The sequence below is a fragment of the Artemia franciscana genome, chromosome 8 (assembly GCF_032884065.1).
Source record: "Artemia franciscana chromosome 8, ASM3288406v1, whole genome shotgun sequence".
NCBI lineage: Eukaryota > Metazoa > Arthropoda > Branchiopoda > Anostraca > Artemiidae > Artemia > Artemia franciscana.
Genome location: NC_088870.1, coordinates 52,324,898 through 52,347,403, shown reverse-complemented (window position 1 = coordinate 52,347,403; position 22,506 = coordinate 52,324,898). Strand labels below are relative to the sequence as shown.

Here is a 22,506-nt window from a genome sequence, read left to right as displayed (position 1 = left end):
CCAGGGAGGGTCAATAATAAATTTTAATTATATGATGCTTTGAATAAAAAGTACGAAGAAATTCGATAAAATTTGGGATTTCGGAGACCCTAGTTTTGGGGCCCCCCAGCTCACTGGGCCCAGACACCGGAGGCCTTGTTTATCAGTCCTACAAAATGAATGTTTGTGTCCGTTTTTCTTCATTTTAATATCATTATTATTGTTTAATTATGCTTCGTTTTGTTTTCATCTCAATTCTAAATCACAATCCATTGTAGAATATGATGGTCACGATAATATATATTATTTTTTTTTTTCAATTCAGGATACGTAATCCACATCAAAATAACTTAGAATGTTAACAATAAACAAGATAATTGAACTTCACCTAGGAAGCTACGTCTTCATCTGTTATTTCTGTAAACGGCTTAGAATAACTGATATCGTATTTCCAGGAATATTGCATAACGCGCAGAAAACAGAGGTTTTCAAGAAAATAAGATTAAGATAACATCAGGACAAGAAAAAGGTCAAAGTTTCCAAAATAAGAAAACTTTATTCCCTAGATAAAGTCTACTAAACTACAGATTTTCAGACAATTTTTTTTGAAAGTTTTAACTTTTTACAATAAATATACTATCCCGTCACAGAACATTCGCATATCTTTAAATCAAAACGTCGTTTAGGATGCGTGAAGTTGTTATCACTAAACTACTGATTTTCAGACAAAAATTATTAAGTTTTGTTTTAGTTTTAACTTTTCAAAATGAAGATGCTCTAAAAACGATCATTGAGCATTGACTACCAAGCTTTCATCGAGATAATTTAGTTAAAACTTACTTCAATAATTAGATTTGTAACACTTATTGGACACACAAAAAAACCTGTAATATTCATATAGCATTGAATTGGAAAAAGCGATGTATCCCCAATACATTATTTTAACCCTTGTCTCAATATATATAGAACCGATGATCGTACCAAGTTGGAAGAGGGCGCATTCGAACGTAAATCTAGTGTCCTGTTTGAGTGACAAAAAGGACCGGATTGTGCCTTACCACCTTTAACGAAAAATCAAAACCGACTTATTAATTCACTTTGGAAATAATCCTCTGCTTCACATTTATTGCATCGTTTCATTTATCTTGTGTTCTTTAGGATATGTCAAACTAACATGTAGTATTCCTTTATCCGTAATGATTTGCCATTTCTGAGATAAAGTCATCTTTTTTCTATCGACCCTCAAGCCCGCCGTGGAGCGTTTGTTATCAATTTTGGGAGCAACTACCCCCTGGCATTTATTGCCCCTCCCCTTAGATCCTGAAATACATTTAAAGATTACATTTTGAGATAGAAAATTTTTAGATTTTATTTTCAGATTTTAAAATTTTCGATTGAAATACATCTATTTCCATTTAAAAGAAATCGAGAAATAATCGTGCCCCCTCTAATGCTTGAAACATACATTTTTTTCAACAGAAAATATAACAAAATCATTGACCCCCTCCCGCATTTTCATGAATTGGCTTACCTGTTCTGGATTCAGAATCCTGGCTGCCCAAAATCTAGAGAGGTTTACAGTTAAAAAAAATTAAAATATTGTATAGTTTGTTTTGAATCGGGCTGGATTGACAAAATTGTGGCAACTCATTACACTGAAGATGAAGAACAAAAACAGCTCACCTTTTGGGGGATCAAGTATATTATCCTCGTCCCCCTTTAATCTAGCAAATGCTTATTGCAGCATCAAAAGAATGTTGGCAGCGCTCCTCTCCCCACGAGAATACCCTCAAGGAAGCTTTTCTCGATCGCCCCCTCCCTTTTAAAGGACATGGATGTAGTCACTGTACACAGCACTCCCTAATATTCTCACGAGCTTCCACACGGGGCTCATTTGCACCGTGTGGGCACTCTTCCGTGAATATCCGTAATTTCGTTAGTGTGCTCAGAAGCTGTTAATCAGAAAAGGTAACGAAAATCAAGTAATTATTGTAAATGGCCTAATGTTTGGAATCCACATTGAATTATTGAGGTTGTTCTTTGATGTGTAATAGACAAGGGAGAAACATATGAGCATGAGTATGGGCAGAGAATGGGGGGGTTTGAACTTCAAGTTTTTTTTCGAAAGGGGATTTATCAGTGAATTATTTCGGTATCGTATCGGTACGATACACGTATATCGGTATCGGACCCGAAAATCCATATCAGTCAGATCCAAGTTTATACAGGAGAATCAGTCAAGATATATTTTTTTATCTCTGAATTTCATTAGTCCAAGTCAAGTTCCCAAGCTATTATTGTTTTATTTTTTTAATTCTGCCATGGTTGGTCATTTCGTTTCAGATTCTTCTTTCATGATTTATCGTTTCATGAATTTTTATTTTCATGGTCTTTACCATAATTCCCTATAATCGCAGCATAATCCATGGTTTTTACGACAATTTAACGAATTAGATCATTTCCTAAATAAATACCCGCGTATTAGCCTGTCTCCTGGGCATTAAAAGATTATCTAGAGTCCAAAAAATCACTACAGTACACAATGACAATTTCCACCACACCCGCAAATCTCCGAAAATTGTACAATGATGGGAACCACCTCAATTATCTTGTCATCTGCATTAATGACAAAATACAAGTTAGTGACAGATAACGAACCACAGACGATGAATCGTAATAAAATTTCACAAAATGAAAATTGGTTTTTCACACACTTTGAAAAAATACCAAAGCCTTCAATTTGCTTTTTTTATTTTTTCTTTTAATGAAAATTTTACCATTGGTAGATCAAAGGCAAAGTCTTAGGGATGGGGGCAATGTGACAGGGGCACCAATAATTTACCAAATTGGCAAGTTTATTTAAAAAAAAATGAGTGAAAAACAGAAAAAAGACAGAATCAGGGAGACATAAATGAATCCTGGGGGAACGGAGACAACGCCCCCTGGATCCGCCTTTGAAGTTACAGTTTATTTACGTTAGCTAATTTATTCATTTGTTTATTTTATCAATGATAAGAGAATCATCATCTGTTTGATGAGCAGGCACTTCATTGTTCATCAATTGTTTGCGTGTTCTCTACTGACTGATGAAAGGGACCTGACTGAAAATTAGTACTCACAAACATTGAACATATATAAAAAGGCTTTAACTTACTTATATTTATTAATGAATTTATTTATTTATTAATCTGTCTGACAAATAGGCTGTTTCTGTTCAACAATTGTTCGCGTTCTGAAAACGTTTTACTTTTCAAAAAAGTAATTATTTTCTAAAAATATTATCTCCTAAGGCTTAAAAAGGTCTTGTCACAGATTCAAATCTTAGTAGTTTTACTTGAAAAATGGGCCCAAGATATACAAACAGAGATAAAAAACAAGACTATTTTAAAACAAAACTAGATCTACGTTGCATGGGCAACGTGAGGTGTTGCGGCAACCTTTGCTCGGCTTCGCCGAGTAAAGTGTTGCGAGAGCAACACTTTGGTTTTGTTTCCTCGCTGCGACTAAACGCTGAAGTTGTTAATCTGTAAGGATGCTAAAATACATACTAGGTACACCAACTCGCAAAAGTTGCAAACTCCTCATTGCTAAAGATGATTGTAGCCTTACAGCCGATTATTACTTACAAGTCCCCTACATGTCTTACCACTGGAACCAAATTGGTCTTACCATCAAATACAACGGAAACAAAAAATAGGTACACCAACTAGTAAGAGTTGCGAACCCCTCATTGCCGAGGATGATTATGAGCTAACAGCCAACTGTTGCTTACAACTCCCCTATATGTCTCACAATTGGTATCGGCCTATTTTTGGTTTCAGTGTGTACCTTACTACTGAAGTTGTCAACCCCTTTAAACTTTCAAACTGGTATATATCATGAAGGAATTTTTGTACAAAAAAATGGATGACATATACTTTGATCAGCTCATCAAAAGCTATCGACTGCCATCGAAAAAAAAAATCTATCTGTCTTAGTTCAAAAGTTGACTTTTTTGCCGTAGGCCAACTTTCTAACGTCATCACTTAGAAATGAGCAAAGGATAAACTCTAATTTCTTTAGCAATGAGAGAACTTTTAAAGTTTAAGAGGCACATCTGATACCATTTCTCTACCGCAATCCCAAGTGCGAAAACCGAATGATAAACTCAGCCAAAATCACGGCAGCACTTTCGGACCCGTGGGAAAATGCCGCTTTTTTGCTTCTCTAAATTTTTCTATTTATCACTCAAAGAAGATATATTGGCTGTGGGGCAGGGTAACTGTCGCATATATTTAACACTTATAGATTTTAGTCCATCTTCAATTTGAAACTGGTGCCTGCCTGCTTGCCTGCTAGAACGGAGCTTTCCACTCGAAAGCAGAAACATGGTTTGATGAAACGAAAGCTTGACTGCATAACTTCAGATAGTCCTCTCTGACATAGGCTATACAACTCCTCTTCACTTCACACACTATAGGCTCTGGCTCAAGGACAAGCAAAAACCATCCTTTTTGTCCCCAGGCAAGAGTTCTACGAAGCTTACCAAAATGTAAAGTCATATTCATCAATCCGGCCTAAGGTCCACACTTTCCGTAAAAACCGCAGAGGTTAGACCCTTACCACATTCTAGGAATAAGCTGAAATCGGGGTGCTAGGAACAAAAAAAAAAAAACCACAACAAAACCAAAGTGTTGCTCTCGCAACACAATAAGACAACAAAAAGCCGAGAGACAGAAAAAAGATCAAAATTCCGTCTCGGTATAAGGAGGTCAAGATGCGATAAGCCGTTTTTTAGGTGACAATTTTTAATTTTTAAATTTTGTGTCCCCTGTAAAAAAAAAAATATTCAGTCGTTGGTACCAGCCTACAAGTAACAAATACTAAAGACATACCCCTTCTCCAGGATCAGCACCGTAAGCACACATAATTTCAATTATCTTGAGACAGGAAATGCTCTTTCGATTACCATTTTCTTCCGACATTGGTGTACCATGCCGCATAATTGCTTCATGAATCACAGTGCGACCTAAAAAAAAAAGTATCTTTTCTAACAAGAAATTTGTGTTGTTCCTCGTGATTTAGCGCGACTCTAGGAGCTACCCTTTTGCATTAAATGATGCCCAGACAATGTATAGTAATATCCAATAGTTTTTACACGCCCAGGGAGCGAACACGCTCCATAGGTTTTAAGATCATTTTAGAAACGCAGTCCCCGGTATCGTTATTTTGGATCAGTGCGCTTATGCACTGTCACGTACATGTACACTATGGTAGATTAACACCTCCCACACATATGCAAAACTGTACCATCCGTCTCAAATACGTGGAATGGCTTTTGATTGGATGAAAGAGATTGCATACTTTCAACTAATCAGTGGCATTTTCACTGACGTAAAGATATTGAGAGGAAAGGGGTGTTTTATGTTTTTAGTCGAAGCGTCACTGACAGCCAATGAGAACGACTTTTTAACGGTAAAGACATAATCCCAAGCTACTGTTGGTTCAAATTTGAAACAGATGGTCTCAAATTTGACACGGGTGGTAAATTTTGAGAAATGTGTTGAAAATAGCAATACCCCGGCGTTTCAGAAATGAGACTGACTGGGTTCAACATCTTGATATAAACGAACTTAAATGATTTTGCTTTGAAATGATCTTCTTTCAACAGAATGTTACAGTCCCTATTTGATTTTGGTATTAATCCTTATTAATTCCTTAACCTTTGCCAATAACTTGCCATAAAAAAGCGCAAATTTAATACTTGCACGATTGTGCAATTTGAACCAATTTTTTTCCCGTTTAAGGAGGGTGTTATGATAAAAACTACATGTTAGCCTATAGCTGAATTACACTTTCGTCAGCTGTTTGTGAAAATTTTCAAAGAATTCTTTGATAAGTCTAGAAGGAGACCTTTACACAGTGACTAAACACTATTCAGTTTAGCTTTTAAAACTATTGTTTCACCCACCATTACCTTGTATTTGAGCGGATTTTCATGATCTTCCCAGGTTTTCCCTTAAATGTACTCAGGGAGCTCGGTACAACTACCCCTGAGTCTCCTTCCAACAGGTCGTGTGGTTGATAGTTTTCCATTTATTTTAACTTTGAAAGTTCTATTATCTAGAAACATATCAATAAATGTTCTGTTTGATTAAGGAAATCTTATTGCTTGAAGTTTTTTGCAAGTAAGTCCTTCTGTGCATTATTATATGCTCCTTCTAAATCAATCAATACAGCACGCAGTATTAGCACTTCATTCACGGATTTTTGTGTATCTGTAACCAGTTTCAGTGTTGTCTATAATTGAATGGTACGCTATCAGTGTTGCCGACGCTTCGGAAGAAAAAGTACCGCAAACCGCTCTAAAATTGTACCACTGATCAAAAAATTGTACCATATCTTTTTTTTTTTGTGTTGTGCTACGGGCAAGACAAAAATATTTTTTTTTGCTTCGCACAACACGTGGACGGTCGGAAAATTACATTACAATAATGAGAACAAAGTATCAGATATCTTCTTTCAAAGATATTTGGGAGACCTCCTTTTCCCTGCAGAGACCATTTTGGTGTCACTTCTCCAAATATCTGCTCACCTATATATATATTTTGGAAGGGCAAAGCCTTTCATAAGGCTTCATAAGGTTTTTATACTTTTCATAAGGTTTTTTGTACTTTTAGATGCATCATTGGTTTTCCTTTTGCTGCTAGTTTTTGAATTTTGTGTCACTAGATTATGATAATAAAGTAATAGTAATAATACTAATGATAGTAATAATAATTGTAATAATATTAACAATAATAGTAGTAACAATAATAACAATAATTAAAGTTGCAATTTACTGCAACTATTTATTAGTTGCATTAGTTAGTAAAATTATTAGATAATCATGCTAGATTTTTGTGGAGGACAACAGATAGGGGAAAGCCCTATAGATAGGTAGAGTAGCTCCATAGGAGGCTTAGACCAAGTAGGACCTTGTCCCAGTGGGGCCCATAATAGAAACTGGGAAACCCTCCCCTGGGGGTCATAATTTCAGGTGGAGGAGGAAGAAGGCCCCTCAAATGTACACTCAGCAGGGCCAACTGCCGTGTTCACGCGTCAGATGAGTTACAAACCTTCTCCCAGTAATGGGTTAAATTGCATGGTGAAGCAGAACACCATCGTGGGAGGATCCTCTATAGGAGGACAACTGCGGCAGGGCGTAAGATCCAGATTTATGGACAACGGCCTCTGTAAAGGGCTGCCTCGACCTTTCGGGGTACCTGCAAGACTGGGAAACTTGCGGTCAATTTTTCCCACTTGAGGAGTGGCGCCCCTCGAGGAAATTATAGCCTAGTAAACAACACAGCACTCGTACGGGATTCTGATTATTGGATAATTTTCTGGGCTTGGTTTGTTTTGATGGGCGTTTTCGGGCTGAAAAACCTCTTCCTAGCTAATTTATCTACTATGGGCTGCCTCCCCGTAGTAGCATAATATTTGTAGGCATGAATATATAATGAGTCGGAGGTAATAGGCTTGGGACTGTCTGTGCAGGATTTCGACTCTTGTTGATAGAAGAGGATCGCCAAGTGCTGAAAACCATGTTGTGACCAAGATGGGCCCAGGATTGCACAAAGCCTCCAACTTACTGGAGGTCCCAGGGACTTCTTGCTGTCCGGTTCTAAGCCGGCTTAAGCGCTTCGGTGTAGACTTGAGAAGATATGTTGGTCCCCATCCTGCACTGGTATCCGGCATCACTGCTTTTCTTGAGGCCAAAATAATTTCAAAGATTTAAAGAACATGAAAATTGGAACTTGGAATGTTACGACGTTAAAAAATGACTATCGCATCGACATTTTGACTGACGAATTCAGACGGTTTGAACTGGATTTATTAGGAGTTTCAGAAACTCATATCCCAGGGGTAGGAAGCATGAAATTAGGTGACATAGAATTTGTTTACTCAGGAAGGAAGGATGGGGTACATAGACAGGGAGTAGGGCTCATGATGAATAAGGAAGCTGCTAAGTCTTGTTTAGGCTGGGAAGGTATTAATAATAGAATACTAATTGCTCATTTTATGACTAAAAAGTTTAGGGTATCAGTTATAGTAGTATATGCCCCCATTGAACCAACTGATGGAGATACTAGTGACTCAGATGAATTTTACTTACAGTTACAGGAGCAAATAGACAGGGTACCAGGTAGAAACATGGTGTTTTTGCTAGGAGATTTTAATGCCCAGGTTGGCTGAAATAGGGATAGATGGTATCCTAGCCTAGGTAAATTTGGTGTAGGAAAAGAAAACAGTAATGGCTATAGGCTTTTGCAATTTTGTAGGTATAACAACCTAGTTATAACCAATACGGTGTTTGGTCACAAAATGGCCCATAAGTTGACATGGTATTCACGTGATGGTAAGACAGCAAACCTTATTGATTATGTTATTGTAAACAGAAGACTAGCAGGATCAATACAAGATACTAGGGTGTATAGGAGTGCCGTTATTGACGTTAAAAGTAAAGATCACCATCTAGTAGTGTCTAAGGTTAATTTAAAGCTGAAATTTCGGAAGAGTAACTCCCTCCCGGAAAGTTATGATGTTGGTAGACTTCAGGATGAAAATTTGAGAAAAAAAATTCTAGGAACAGTTGAGTACTAAACTTGAGGGTTTAAAATTTGACAATGTGGAAGATGGATGGAATAATTTCAGAAAAACAATTTGTGAAGTTGCTGATGGTGTCCTAGGGAAGAGTGCTAAGACAGCAACTAGGAATATTAGTGAAAAAGCTTTAGGTTTAATAGAGAGTAGAAGGGGTTTGTATAAGAATTATCTGAGCGATAGGTCGTATGAAAACAAAAGGAATGTAAAGAAAGTGGAGAAAGCATTAAAATATGAACTAAGGAGATGTGAAATGGAGGCGATGGATAAAATTGCTGAGGATCTGGAAGATGCGGCTAGACGGCATAATAGTAAAATATTATACTGGCATGTTAATAAATTGAAAGGGAGTAGCCGATCCGGACTAGTCCCAGTTAAAGATAGAAATGGGGCCACAATTAGTGATAAGGAAAAAGTTAAAGAAAGATGGGTGGAACATTTTGAGAATGTGCTAAACCGAGATACAGTTGCAGGAAAAGATATAGATGAAAATGAAAAAGTTTGTGATACCTTGGATGTGAAGGAAGATTTGTTTAGTGAGGAAGAATTAGCGACAGTACTAGAAGGATTAAAAAATAATAAGGCCCCAGGTGCTGATAGTATGATTAATGAGTTCCTTAAATATGGTGGCTCTGAGGTTAGGAATAAGCTACTGAAGATTATGAACATGATTTTTGAAAAAGGGGAAGTACCTAATGATTTTAGGAAAACCTTAATTAAACCACTGTATAAGAAAGGTGACAAGAGTGAATGTCGTAATTATCGAGGCATTATTCTGGTCTCTGTAGGTAGCAAATTACTGAGTAATATGATACTTTTTAGACTGAGACATGCTGTAGAGAAAGTTTTAAGGGAAGAACAATGCGGTTTTAGAAAAGGTAGAGGATGTGTCGACCATGTTTTCACTCTTAGGTTAATAATTGAGAAGTCCCTTCGTTGTCAAACACCTTTGGTCCTTAGTTTTATCGATTATGAGCAAGCTTTCGATTCTGTTGATAGAACAGCGTTAACAAAGGTCTTATCGTTATATGGTATACCAGAAAAATACATTAAAGTGATTTGCGCTATGTACGAGAATAATACTGCTGCGGTTAAGGTAGGAAATGAGGTTAGCAACTGGTTTTGTATTAAATCAGGAGTTAAGCAGGGTTGTGTTCTATCCCCCTTTATATGGATCATTTTGATGGACTTCGTCTTAAGGAGCACAGGAAAGGCAATTGGAGACCATGGAATCAAATGGGGAGGAAGAACGCTCCTGGACTTAGATTATGCTGATGATTTAAGCATATTAGATGAAAGTGTGAGCAAAATGAATGAATTTTTAGAGGTTTTGCGAGTTCAGGGTGCTAAAATAGGCTTGAAAATTAATGTTAAGAAGACTAAGTCACTAAGACTAGGAATAAGTGAAGATGAACAGGTGACCTTAGGTAACGAAAAGATTGATCAGGTTGGGAGCTTCAGTTACCTTGGTAGTATTATTAGTAAAGATGGTGGGAGCAGTGAAGATGTTAAAAGTAGAATAGCTAAAGCTCAGGGTGTTTTTTCACAGTTAAAAAAAGTTTGGAAGAATAGAAAGATAAGCCTACAAACCAAGATTAGAATATTGGAAGCTACAGTGATGACAGTGGTCAAATATGGCTCTGAAGCATGGACACTCCGAAAAGCAGATGAAAATTTACTAGATGTTTTCCAGAGAAATTGCCTACGGATTGTTCTGGGTACCCGGCTGACTGACCGTATTTCAAACAGTAGGTTGTACGAAAAGTGTGGTTCAATCCCGCTTTCTGGGGCTATAATGAAAGAAAGGTTGAGATGGCTAGGCCACGTTCTACGGATGAAGGATGACAGATTACCGAAGATTGTCCTTTTTGGCCAACCGTCTGGGGATACACGGAAAGCAGGTCGTCCTTGTCTGGGTTGGGAGGATGTCATAAATAAGGATTTAAAGGAAATGGGAACTTCCTGGGAGGGTGTAAAGAGGGAGGCTTTAAATAGATTAGGTTGGAGGAGGAGCGTGCGTAGCTGTGTTGGCCTCAGGCGGCTTGGTGCTGCAGTGAGTTATTATTAGTAGTAGTAGTAGTATTTCATGATTTTATGAACCCAGTGGCTAACCACGCTGCACCGTCAGGGGTAGATCTCAGAGCTCAGCTTGTCTGACGGAGCAGGGCCTACTTCTGTCACGCCATACTCCTGTGTACTACGCATGGAATTCTTCTTGTCACGCGTGGTATACTTCTGCCACTCCCGGTGATATGATATTCATTTGCTTAAAAAAAAAAAAAAAAAAAAAAAAAAAAAAAAAAAAAAAAAAAAAAAAAAAAAAAAAAAAAAAAACTGGGCCATGGCAAACTGAATATACATGCACGGAAAAAAAATTCCAGAGCCCAGAAAGGTAATCAAAACCTCAATGATGTGCGATTTCAAACGTACAAGATATATTATATGACCAGCCGATCGAAATAAACTTCTCATTTTGACAGTGTTACAGTGTTTCCGATTTTAGTTTTTGCTTCTGGACCTTCTAGTACTGACTGTTTTTGCACCGAAATCTTCCTGACGGTCTATATAACTATTTCACGGTTTTGTATTCTAAATGAACCGTGAGGTTGTCCACTCCCTGCATACAAGCATACATCTCAGAGCTTTTCTTCTGCCATCATACACCTCTTTACGTCACGATTGCACCCTTCGTGGCATGCCTGGAACATTACCTCCATTCGTGGTGAAGACCACTACGTGAACATCTATTGTCAAAGTAGGTCTCGAAATCATGCGACGTAAGGCGGAAACTCTTAGTATTGCTGTAAGATCAAGATCAAGAAGAGGGTTTCGAAATAAACTAAAATAATCCTTTTTTTACAGAATAGACTGTGTTTCCAATTTTAGTTTATGCCTCAGTTCCTCCGTTTTTTAGTCTAGACTACAGTTAAAGAATCCTTCAACTGTTCTACGCTATTAATTTTCATTAATCAGTAATAGGTTATGATTTCAAATTTAATTTATAAAGGAATATATGGTACTCTGTGCAATATTTACGGTCCTCTGAGAAGCAAAAAGTGGAACCTAACAATCATTACTCTTATTCAGGGATTTACTACCTTTCCGGAGGTCCTAACTCCTTTAAATCTTACCAGATTTCCGGTAGAGGGTACGCGATTTTTACCGAAATATCACATAAGATATCTAACCTATTTTGGTCCATTCTATAATCCCCCCAGGTAACTTTTCTTGGCACCCTTGGCTAGGAATCCTTGCCTATTTTTTCTCTTTATCTATCCCATTTCAGTGTATTTTGCCTATTTCCTGTTTTTTTCTATTGCTTTGTGCTATTTTTAATTTGAACTGGGTAGTGCCGAAGAATAATTCCCAGAGTTTTTATGATGTTACCACATTCCACATTCTATATTACCACATTTATCAGTGGTGATACTTAAAAAAGCGAATTGTGATTGTTATTAGATGAATTTACCGACAAAAACCCATATTGCCACAAATATCCAACGCTTATAGTCACCGTGGGATTTTTTGAAAATTTGGTAAATTATGCTTTAGATCAAAATTTAGATATGAAATAAATACGGATGGAGGAGGATTTTACACAGCTGTGCACAAGATAAAAATGAGCCTCTTATCCCTCTTTTGAAATATGAGTATCGGGGGGGGGGGGGGCATGGAGAATCTGGTGTTTTTAGGGGGGACAAGTTAGTCAATTGTCAAAATGTAACGCAAGAGAAGTTATGATACAGAAAAAGTGTTCGCGATTTCTGAAAAAGGCTTTTTCCAGAAAGTGCTCTGAAAAATGCCCTGGAAAATCTTTTACAACAGTAAGAATTTAAATTTAGTTCAATATAAATTTAAATATAGTTCAATGAGAACAGGGTGTTAATGAAAAAAAGTTGGGTCCGCATCTCCCTAAATCCCGAACATAAGGTGAACAAGAGCTAAGAGCTCATATGGCACTTGTGACGAGGCGAGAAGAGCTAAGAGCCAAGAGATCATACGGTATGAGCTCTAACAAAATTCTATGAATCAATAGATTGATTTAAAAAGGAAAATATGAGGCTTAATGCCGGTCAGGATTTAAAATAAGAGCTCTGAGTCACGATGTCTTTCTAAATATCAGAATTCATTAAGATCCGATCACCCACTCGTAAGTTATAAATACCTAATTTTTTCTAATTTTTCCTCTCCCTTTAGCCCCCCAAATGGTCGAATCTGGGAAAACGACTTTATCAAGTCAAATTTTGCAGCTCCCTGACACGCCTATCAATTTTCATCGTCCTAGCACGTCCAGAAGCACCAAACTCGCCAAATCACAGAACCCCTCCCCCCAACTCCCCCAAAGAGAGCGAATCCAGTACGATTCTGTCAATCACGTATCAAGGACATTTGTTTATTCTATCCACCAAGCTTCATCCCGATTTCTAAACTCCAAGTGTTTTTCCAAGATTTCCCCCTCTAACTCCCCCCAATGTCAAACGATCTGGTCGGGATTTGAAATAAGAACTCTGAGACATGTATTCTTTCTAAAAATCAAATTTCATTAAGATCCGATCATCTATTCGTAAGATAAAAATACCCCAATTTTCACATTTTCCAAGAATTCCGGTTTCCCCCTCCAACTCCCCCCAACGTCACAGGATCTGGTCGGAATTTAAAATAAGAACTTTAAAGCACAAGATCCTTTTAAATATCAAATTTCATTTAAGATCTGGTCACCCTTTCGTAAGTTACAAATACCTCAATTTTCAAAATTACCCCCCTCCAATTCCACCAAAGAGAGCAGATCCGGTCCGGTTATGTCAGTCACGTATCTTAGACAGGTTTTTATTCTTCCCATCCAGTTTCATCCTGATCTCACCGCTTTAAGTATTTTCTAAGATTTCCAGTCCCCCCCAAATCCCCCCCCCAATGTCACCAGATCTGGTTGGGTTTAAAATAAGAGCTTTGAGCCACGATATCCTTCTTAATATCAAATTTCATTGAGATCCGATCACCTGTTCGTAAGTTAAAAATACCTCATTTTTTCTAATTTTTCAGAAATACCCCCCCCCCCCAACTATCCCAAAGAGAGTGGATCCGTTCCGTTTATGTCAATCATGTATCTAGCACTTGTGTTTATTTTTCCCACCAAGTTTCATCCCGATCCCTCCACTCCAAGTGTTTTCCAAGTTTTAGGTTTCCCCTCCCAACCCCCCCCCCCCAATGTCACCAGATCCGGTCGAGATTTAAAATAAGAGCTCTAAGACACGATATCCTTCTAAACATCAAATTTCATTGAGATCCGATCACCCGGTCGTAAGTTAAAAATACCTCATTTTTTCTAATTTTTCAGAATTATCCCCCCCCCCAACTACCCCAAAGAGAGCGGATCCGTTCCGATTATGCCAATCATGTATCTGGGACTTGTGCTTATTTTTCCCATCAAGTTTCACCCCGATCCCTCCACTCTAAGTGTTTTCCAAGATTTTAGGTTTCCCCCCTCCAACTCCCCCCAACATCATTAGATCCGGTCGGGATTTAAAATAAGAGCTCTGAGACACAATATCATTCCAAACATCAAATCTCATTAAGATCCCATCACCCATTCATAAGTTAAAAATACTTCATTTTTTCTATTTTTTCCGAATTAACCGGCCCCCCACTCCCCCCCAGATGGTCAAATTGGGAAAACAACTATTTCTAATTTAAGCTGGTCCCATCCCTGATACGCCTGCCAAATTTCATCGTCCTAGCTTACCTGGAAATGCCTAAAGTAGCAAAACCGGGACCGACAGACAGACCGACAGAATTGGCGATTGCTATATGTCACTTGGTTAATACCAAGTGCCATAAAAAACCACAAAGCAAAAAAATCAAATATTCCTAGATATCCTCCCCCCCCCTTAGAAAAATACATATTCTGCAGCTAACCATGGTAAAATACGATTTTTGACAGTTTTTAGGTTCTACAAGCCCGCATGTATAAGGGTTTCCATACACGACGAATTCAATGGTAAATATTGATGTTTCCATACATGTTATAAAAAAGAGCCTTTTTTATTCTCTTGAGAGACCAGGGACTTACGGCATCAATCAAAAATTCGCAGACCCCGAATTCGCGTGGCGAATTCGCTTGACAGAAGATCAATGCCTTAGGGACTGCCATTCTGTATGAACTTGTACAGGTTTTGTTCAGATTTCTGGAGCAATGCTTTGCTCCATCCCTTTACTTTTTAGCTATGCTGAAAGGACAACAAATCCAGCAACAGTTTCTTTCTAAAACGAAATAAAGAGGACTAAATGTCTATACATTTCAAGGGAAATTTACCATTTAAAATGTGCCATCTTCTATCACACATTGGCTTAGAGTCATGCTATTGTCCTTGGCTGTCCAAATCTTAATTCTGTAATTAATTAGAAACAAAATATGCAAATTCCTCAATGATTTATTAAGAATGCAAAAAAAAGTATGTCATTCTAAATTCGGATTTGAACAATTGTAAGACAGCGTCAAAATAAAATTGTCTAATCATTGACCATTACTAATGTTTCTATTTTTATATGACGAAAAAGAACAAAAAGGCGTTTATAAAAGACCCTGGGATCCTAGCAACCGCCAAAACAAACACTTGGTAAGTGACAGCAGATTTCTTGTACAAATAATAATTGAGCGGGTCATTGCACAGGGAAAGTAACCAAGTCTTTCAAAATCACAATGAGTTACAAATTAAGTGAATTACGAACTATTTTCTTAATTAAAAACTCATCAGTAACTATATTTAAGCAAATTTACATGCGGGCGGCAATAATACAATGACCACTTCGAAAACAGATTTTGATAACAAAAGGCATCGATTTCCAAATATTTCTACAAGCCCAGTGGACATTGTCCGTTACGCATCAACCCAAAACCAATCCAATTCTTTCATCCCTATAGTTCTGCCCTAAGAATGACGCATGGACGGATGATAGACAGACTCATCGACAAATGATCTGAATCATTTTTATACAGTCTTAATAAGGACTTATGCCAGATTTGCCTCTCACTCAATCGGACTATCATTCTTAGCTTTTCTACAATTAGCCATGGCTTGATGACCACAACTACTTCATTTAATTGTATAGAATTTTTATACAATTTATTGTATAAAAAAATGAATAAACTAAATTTTTTTTGTATAAAATAAAAAAAAAGATATAACGTGTTCCTGAAAAAGTTTAAGCTGTTTTGTGAACAGTTCTGAAATAAAACGGAAAAAAAGTCAACGAAAAAGAAAGAAGACAGAAAGAAGAGAAAATGAGAAAGAAAATGCAAAGAAAAAAGCAAAGAGAAAAAAGAGAGGTTTGACAAAACAGAAAGAATACTAGGACTGGAACTCCCTGGTAGCGCTAAAAACTTTGCAGACCTAATAAATTAACGATTCAAATGTTCAAAAGTATCTAAAATTGTTGGTAATAATGGTACTAAAAATCATTTATACAACTATAAATATAGAATAAATAATAAAACAATTATAGTTATTTTACAGTATAATCATATAAAAAAATCAGAGAAGGCTCATTATCAACTATTACTGGTAAGTGCCATGCTCACTAGTCCTGCAAACGTCATGTTTACTGAATTAAAGTAAACATGTAACGAACTTAGTCACGCCACTTAGACGATTCAAGGGGAAAGGATGGAATTCAAACAATCTGATTGGTTGGAAGGCAAATGCCATTTAAAAAGTCCTTGAGGTGAATGTTCCCTTTTAAACAGGCGATTTTTTGACAAGTCTGCAGCTTTAACTTGCACATAAAGGACAAGATACTTGCATCATGTGATTAATAAGTCTCAGATCTAAACCATTTACTGAGCAAGAATTTACTGATTTAAAATTATTAAAATTATTAAAAATTATGAATTTATTGATTTATTGAGACAAAACTCACCTCACGCTCAAAACATCTTAATACAATTGATTGCGATCAATTGCAATAACTTTTGAATAAACATAATTATTATGCTCTATTGAACGTGGTTTCAACATCAAAACATTTTTTTTCAAATAGTTTTTTTTTTTTAAATCATGCACGCCCGTCGAACCTTTGAAACTAACGTAAAGTATTGTTAGCTTATAATAAAAGATAAATACTACAAGAATATTTATCTTTTAGAGATAATATTCTCTTGATATATACTCAAGAAAAATGTTCCAGAATTTTCTATCTGTAAAAGGACGAATTGCAGCTTATTGAGCTCTGCGACTCAATGCGCAAATAATTAACTGTAATAGGTTTTAATAAGTGGTTTGGAACACCAAAATTACATAAATCAATTGCAGGGTCAAGCTCATTCCTGAGAAAACAAACAATCAACGCCATCTAGAGTCAAACCGAAAATCATAAATTAGTTAAACTCGTAAACAAGTAGTCAAAATCTAGTTAAAAACACCAACTGTATTTTCTTTTCTTTTTTTTCTTATTTTTACAACTGCTTTATATAGAGCCAATAGAAAATGCAATTTTTCTAAAAAGACATACAACATTCATATTTGAACAGTTATCACCTACTAGACTTGTTCACCATATAATTTTTTTTATTTATTTAAAATATTGAGCATAGTTAAAACAGAAAAAATCTGCCTACTTTGCAAAAATTTCGAATTTTTCTTCCAGATTTCCAAAAAATCTACCTACTTTCCGAAAATTTCGGACAAAAAACTCAGATATTTAATTGAAACCCAGATTTTAGCAAATTAAAATTGAAGTATCAAGGACATGCATATAAAACCCTTCCCCCCCGGGTCTATATTAGGTCTATTTATCCCTGAAAACAATTATTCCAAATATCCTTCTATTGGTTGTTAAAAATAATAAAGTTTTCAGGGCAATACCACACTCTTGTCATTTTTGTCACGTTGAACCGTGAAAACAAACAAGCACAACTGATTAGTTGTGCTTGTTGAGTTGTGCTGATTAGTTGCGCTGATCTGATAACTTTCTCTGTCTAAAAATCCAACCATTAAAAATCGGTCGATTTCTTCAGACGACTAAACCTCCAAAGGAATGATACACCCTTAAGTTGCTTAATGCAATATGCTTTTAGCCTATATTTTGTTGATTTTTCATCCCCCTTCCCTTTTTTTCTCTTTCACTTTATCTGATAAGTTGATAAGCTGGTAATTACTTGAAGTAAATCCTACCACTTTTTCATGTTGTAGAGGGTGGTTTAAAACCACCATAAATTGTGTGCTTACAACTGAGCGGTAGTGTGATGAATGGCTATGAGTGGCCCCATACATTGGAAGTTGCCATAAATAAAGGACTGCGGGTGGTATCATGAGTCAGAAATAAGAAAACTATTTGAATCCCCAAGTTTAATAAATGCCCAAGATAATTATATAAGGTGGGGAGGAGGTCCTTCTTCCCTCAAAACAATGTTATAATTATTAACCTATCGAAATTAAGAAAATCTATTACTACTACCAGAGTTTCCTGTATTTTTACAAGTGGGGGAGTTTAACACCACAAACCTTCGCCATCTATATTTAACTATTGCTTGTTTTCTTAGTGGCTCGAAAAAGCAAAAATTTTCACGAACATGAATGAAGGTACACTTCCCTTGAAAGTACACACTTACACTTCTTTTGATGTGGTTAAATTTTAAGAGCAGAAGTAGTAACAGAAGTAGCATCTAAAGTTTGAACATAATACCCTCGGTCGTTCTTAGGATACTTGAATCTATTCAAACCCTAAAAAGTGGAATTTTTTGAGTTTTTATTATTTTAAAAAGTGGAGTTGTGAGAAAGAGTCAAACTTTAGTGTAAAGAGCGAGGAATTGAGGAGGGGACAACCCCTTTCATATACGGAATAATTTCTTCGTTTTAAGTTTTAATGTTATCGCTCCTTACTTGCAGTTTAAAAAAACTTGTTTTTCTTTATTAAAATTATTTTATTATTTTAATAATGTGGTTCCGGTTCATTTTAAGTTTGACTTAATTATTCTTTGTAATTTCTGTTCGCTTTGGGTTTCTTTTATATATTGATAGAGATTTATGTGATAGTGATATCATCCGAGGTACTTAATAAAGTAAATTAAAATATTTATCATAATTATTATCATATATTTTTTATCATAATATTTTTTAATATAATATTTTTATCATAAATAAAAATTGCAGGCACAGTTTCTATTAATATCAAAATTCTATTTTTTAGATTTTGGGTTACTCTGAAGTCACGTTGCTCCTTAAATCCAAAGTAATTATGTAAAGCATTTTGCAGATTTAAGACTGTATTTATCTAAAAAGAATGTCTAAAAAAATTACTGTCTGTAACTTAACAATGTAGACTTATTTTGGTGTATGGTGGAGGCATTTACATGACGTAACTTTCAAATAAGGGTTCAAACCCTGACCGTTCTCCTCTACCTTTTAATATCCAGGTGATATCCTCAACCAACCATACACCCGGTGGATAGAAACTAGAAAATTCTTAAGTATACTATAGCAGATTTTCCAAAAATCAGACGTAACTATACAATTACATGACGTAACTTTCAAATAAGGGTTTAAACCCTGACCGTTCCCCTCTACCTTCTAATACCCAGGTAATACCATCTAACAACAATACACCCGATGGATAGAAACTAGAAAATTCTTAAGTATACTATAGCAGATTTTCCAAAAATAACATATTATTCTTTCATTTTGGACATAATGAAATATCTTGATTCTAATATGAGAATCCAGAATGTAGTAACGAAATAAAAATCGTCACTCATTAATTAATTGAAAAACTAATTGAATCCCAACTTTAATAAATACCCAAGGTATTTATACTGTTCCTGATATGCAGGAAGTCCGCCTTGCAGGAACTGAACAAACATAGGATCAAGAAATATCTTCTATTGTGCCAGCAAATAATTTACATATAAATATAATTTAAACGAGCAAACATAGTAGTGCTACTTAAAAGAATTTGTGATATTTTCCCGTTTCTACAGAAAATCTGATGGACTATATCAAAATAGCAATGACTCATTTTCGAAACCAATAACTAATTTTGTGACCCTGGGATTTCCCCCCCCCCCCCCAAAAAAAAAAACTAACATTTTTCTTCGGTGTTATGTAAGTAGGCCAACAGCTAAGTTCAACCATTTTTATGAATTTTTTAACCTTTCAGTAAATTTTTGTGTTTTGTTTTTAATATTTGGCTTTAAATTGGCTAAATCGTGCAATAAAATGGCCTAAAATATGTCAAAATGCTCCATTTTAGATGTGGTTTCATATGACCCCCATGACTTGATACAGAGAAATTTAGCATAAGAATATTACTGAAATATATGAGCTGGTTTCAAGTGACACCCTTCTATGGAGTGACTTGATACCACATTTTTATTATTATTATTATTTTTTCTTGAAGTTTAAATACAAAGAAGATAATTCACGTTTTTGTAGCTGAGATGGAAAAATGCAAAAAGAGGTTTTAAGTCACAACATTCCCATATCCTTGTATTTGAATCTAGGTTAATAAAAACATGAAACCTAAATCCCAAATATCACTTTTTAGATGAACATAGCATAAAAATAGCACTGAAATATATGAACTGTTTTCAAGTGACCCCCTTCTATGGGGTGTCTGGACACACAATATAGCAGAACAAAGAATCACTAAAACTACTATTTCAGACGACAGCATATTTTGAACTACGCACATGCATAGTAATTTTTTGGGTCCTTCCTTTAATGACTTTAGTACATGACAGCCCTTTAATATAGAACGTAAATTTTTAAATGAGTTTTTGTATGCCAAATGGTTTGATGAGTTTAAAAATTATGTTAGCACATGGCCGGCTAACTTTTTTGAAAATAAAGATGACATTATCTCTGCATCAAAAATCCACACAAATAGCAGATTAATGCAGCTTGTTACAGGGCATAGTAGATTGCTTCATTTTTTTTCAATAGGATTGAGAAAGCTGACTCTCCATTGTGCTTGTGCGGTCTAATGGAAACATGTAGTCATCTTTTATTCCATTGCCCTGTTTATTGTAGAGCACGTATAGTAATGGAGTTCGAATTAAGTGAATGTGTGTATATGTTTTTTGTGAGTTTTTTTCGTGAAATATCTGTTTTTGGTTTAATCACGAAATAAAGTATCCATCTATCTATGTATCTATAACACATGCATATTTTATCGGATTTCAAGCAGATATATTGAAAAATACAAAAGTGGTGTCAAGTCAAAACACAAAATATTGCTTTTAGATGAACATTGAGCTAATCGCACAATACTTTTCTGCCTACTTACCGTTGTGATTGTGCACATTGAAATTAACGGCTTGTTTTCCATTGGGCTTCTTAATTCTAGCCAGATAAGCCAATATTGTCGTCATGTCATCACCAACAGTAGCAATGTAATGAAAAAGTGTATTCCCTTTTTTAAAAGTGACACCTAGATCCAGTGATAGTTCCGCCATTGTCTCGGCAAGATAGCCAGCCACTATTGGCCTATTTCGCCACATTGCCATAAATAGAGCAGTCTGGAAAAAGATAAATAAAGTGAATAAAATAGCAATGGAAAATAAAATTGGTAGTCAATCAGGACCAAAAACTTTTTCTAACGAAGACTTAAAATAAAAAGGTACAGTCAGGGTAATAAATAAAGGCATACCGATAAAGTAGTGTCTCAGCTTAGAAATACGGAAGTGTTGACACTATGAAGAGTCTTACTGACTTTACTTATATCCCGGACGTCCTCGTTGGCAGGGTTGCCAGCTTGCACGCTTTCATAGTTTTTGCACTCTTTCCTTCAATGGAAGGGAATTGCGCTTTTTGTCAATGTTTAGCTAAAATCATTCTTTTTTGCACTCTTTTACAAAAATATGATAGAAAAGCTGCTAGCGAAATAAAAACTTCAAACTAATTATTTGAGTTCAATAGATACAACTGCTAGCCGGTTATCATGGTTGCAGCAGTAGCTGCAACCTAGTAAAGAGGGAACCACAGCCCATAATAACCAAAAGTTAAAAAACGCGTTTGAAGAAAAACTACCCTGTGCAAAAAATTACCATCTGACACTGATTCACGAATGGTAAGTATTATTTTGGTTCGTCTTAATAGTAAAAGTTCATTGCGACAACAAATTTATTGTGATTTCAAAAAAAAACCTAAAACCCTTGAATTCACCATTGGAATCAGCATGGTCGGAAATCTAGAATAGGGAAGTTACGGTCGCCCTCTCTTATGTTCGTTTTAAGTTTCAATGCTGCTCATTATTTCCAGATGAAAAAAAAAATATTTATTGTCTCATTGTTTTTTTTTAATAATGCTAGAAAATCCTGCGCCACCTTCATAGAAATTCTCTTCCCTCGTGATAAATTCCTCCGTGGAAAGGTCCTCCCACGTAACCCCTTCCCCCGACCCATTCCCACCACAACGCGTAAAAGTCCCCCCTGAAAACGCCTGTACACTTCATAACAACCATTACTATATGTGAGCCACGGTCAAAGTTTGTAACTTGCAGCCCCTCCTCCGGGGAGTGTGGGGGATTAAGTCGTCCCCAAAGACATAGTTATAAGGTTTTCGACTAAGTTAAACAGAATATTTATCTCAAAATTTAGGTCCGGTGACTTTGGGGAAAAAGTGTGCGTTGGAGGGGGCCTAGGTGCCCTCCAATTTTTTTGGTCACTTAAAAAGGGCACTAGAACTTTCAATTTCCGTTAGAATGAGCCCTATTGTGAGATCCTAGGACCACTGGGTCTATACGATCACCCTGAAAAAAAAAAAACTAACAAATAAACACGCATCCATGATCTGACTTCTGGCAAAAAATACAAAATTCCACATTTTCGTAGATAGGGGCTTGGAATTTCCCGATCATGTAATTTTTTGTCCCGTGGTGGCGTAGTGGGTTTGGTCCTGTGGTGGCGCAATG

At 36.2% G+C, this 22,506-nt stretch overlaps 1 protein-coding gene across 2 annotated transcripts in view; it reads right to left on the bottom strand.

Annotated features, from left to right (window-relative positions):
* LOC136030556 (uncharacterized) overlaps nucleotides 1–22,506 on the bottom strand; it is a 168,326-nt gene that overhangs the window by 36,463 nt on the left and 109,357 nt on the right. For both annotated transcript variants that reach the window (XM_065709610.1, XM_065709611.1), the window contains 2 exons: nucleotides 20,881–21,112; nucleotides 4,854–4,987 (listed from right to left, as the gene is read on the bottom strand). In XM_065709610.1, the coding sequence (XP_065565682.1) occupies nucleotides 4,854–4,987; nucleotides 20,881–21,112 (366 nt within the window). The remainder of the gene's footprint in view (nucleotides 1–4,853; nucleotides 4,988–20,880; nucleotides 21,113–22,506) is intronic.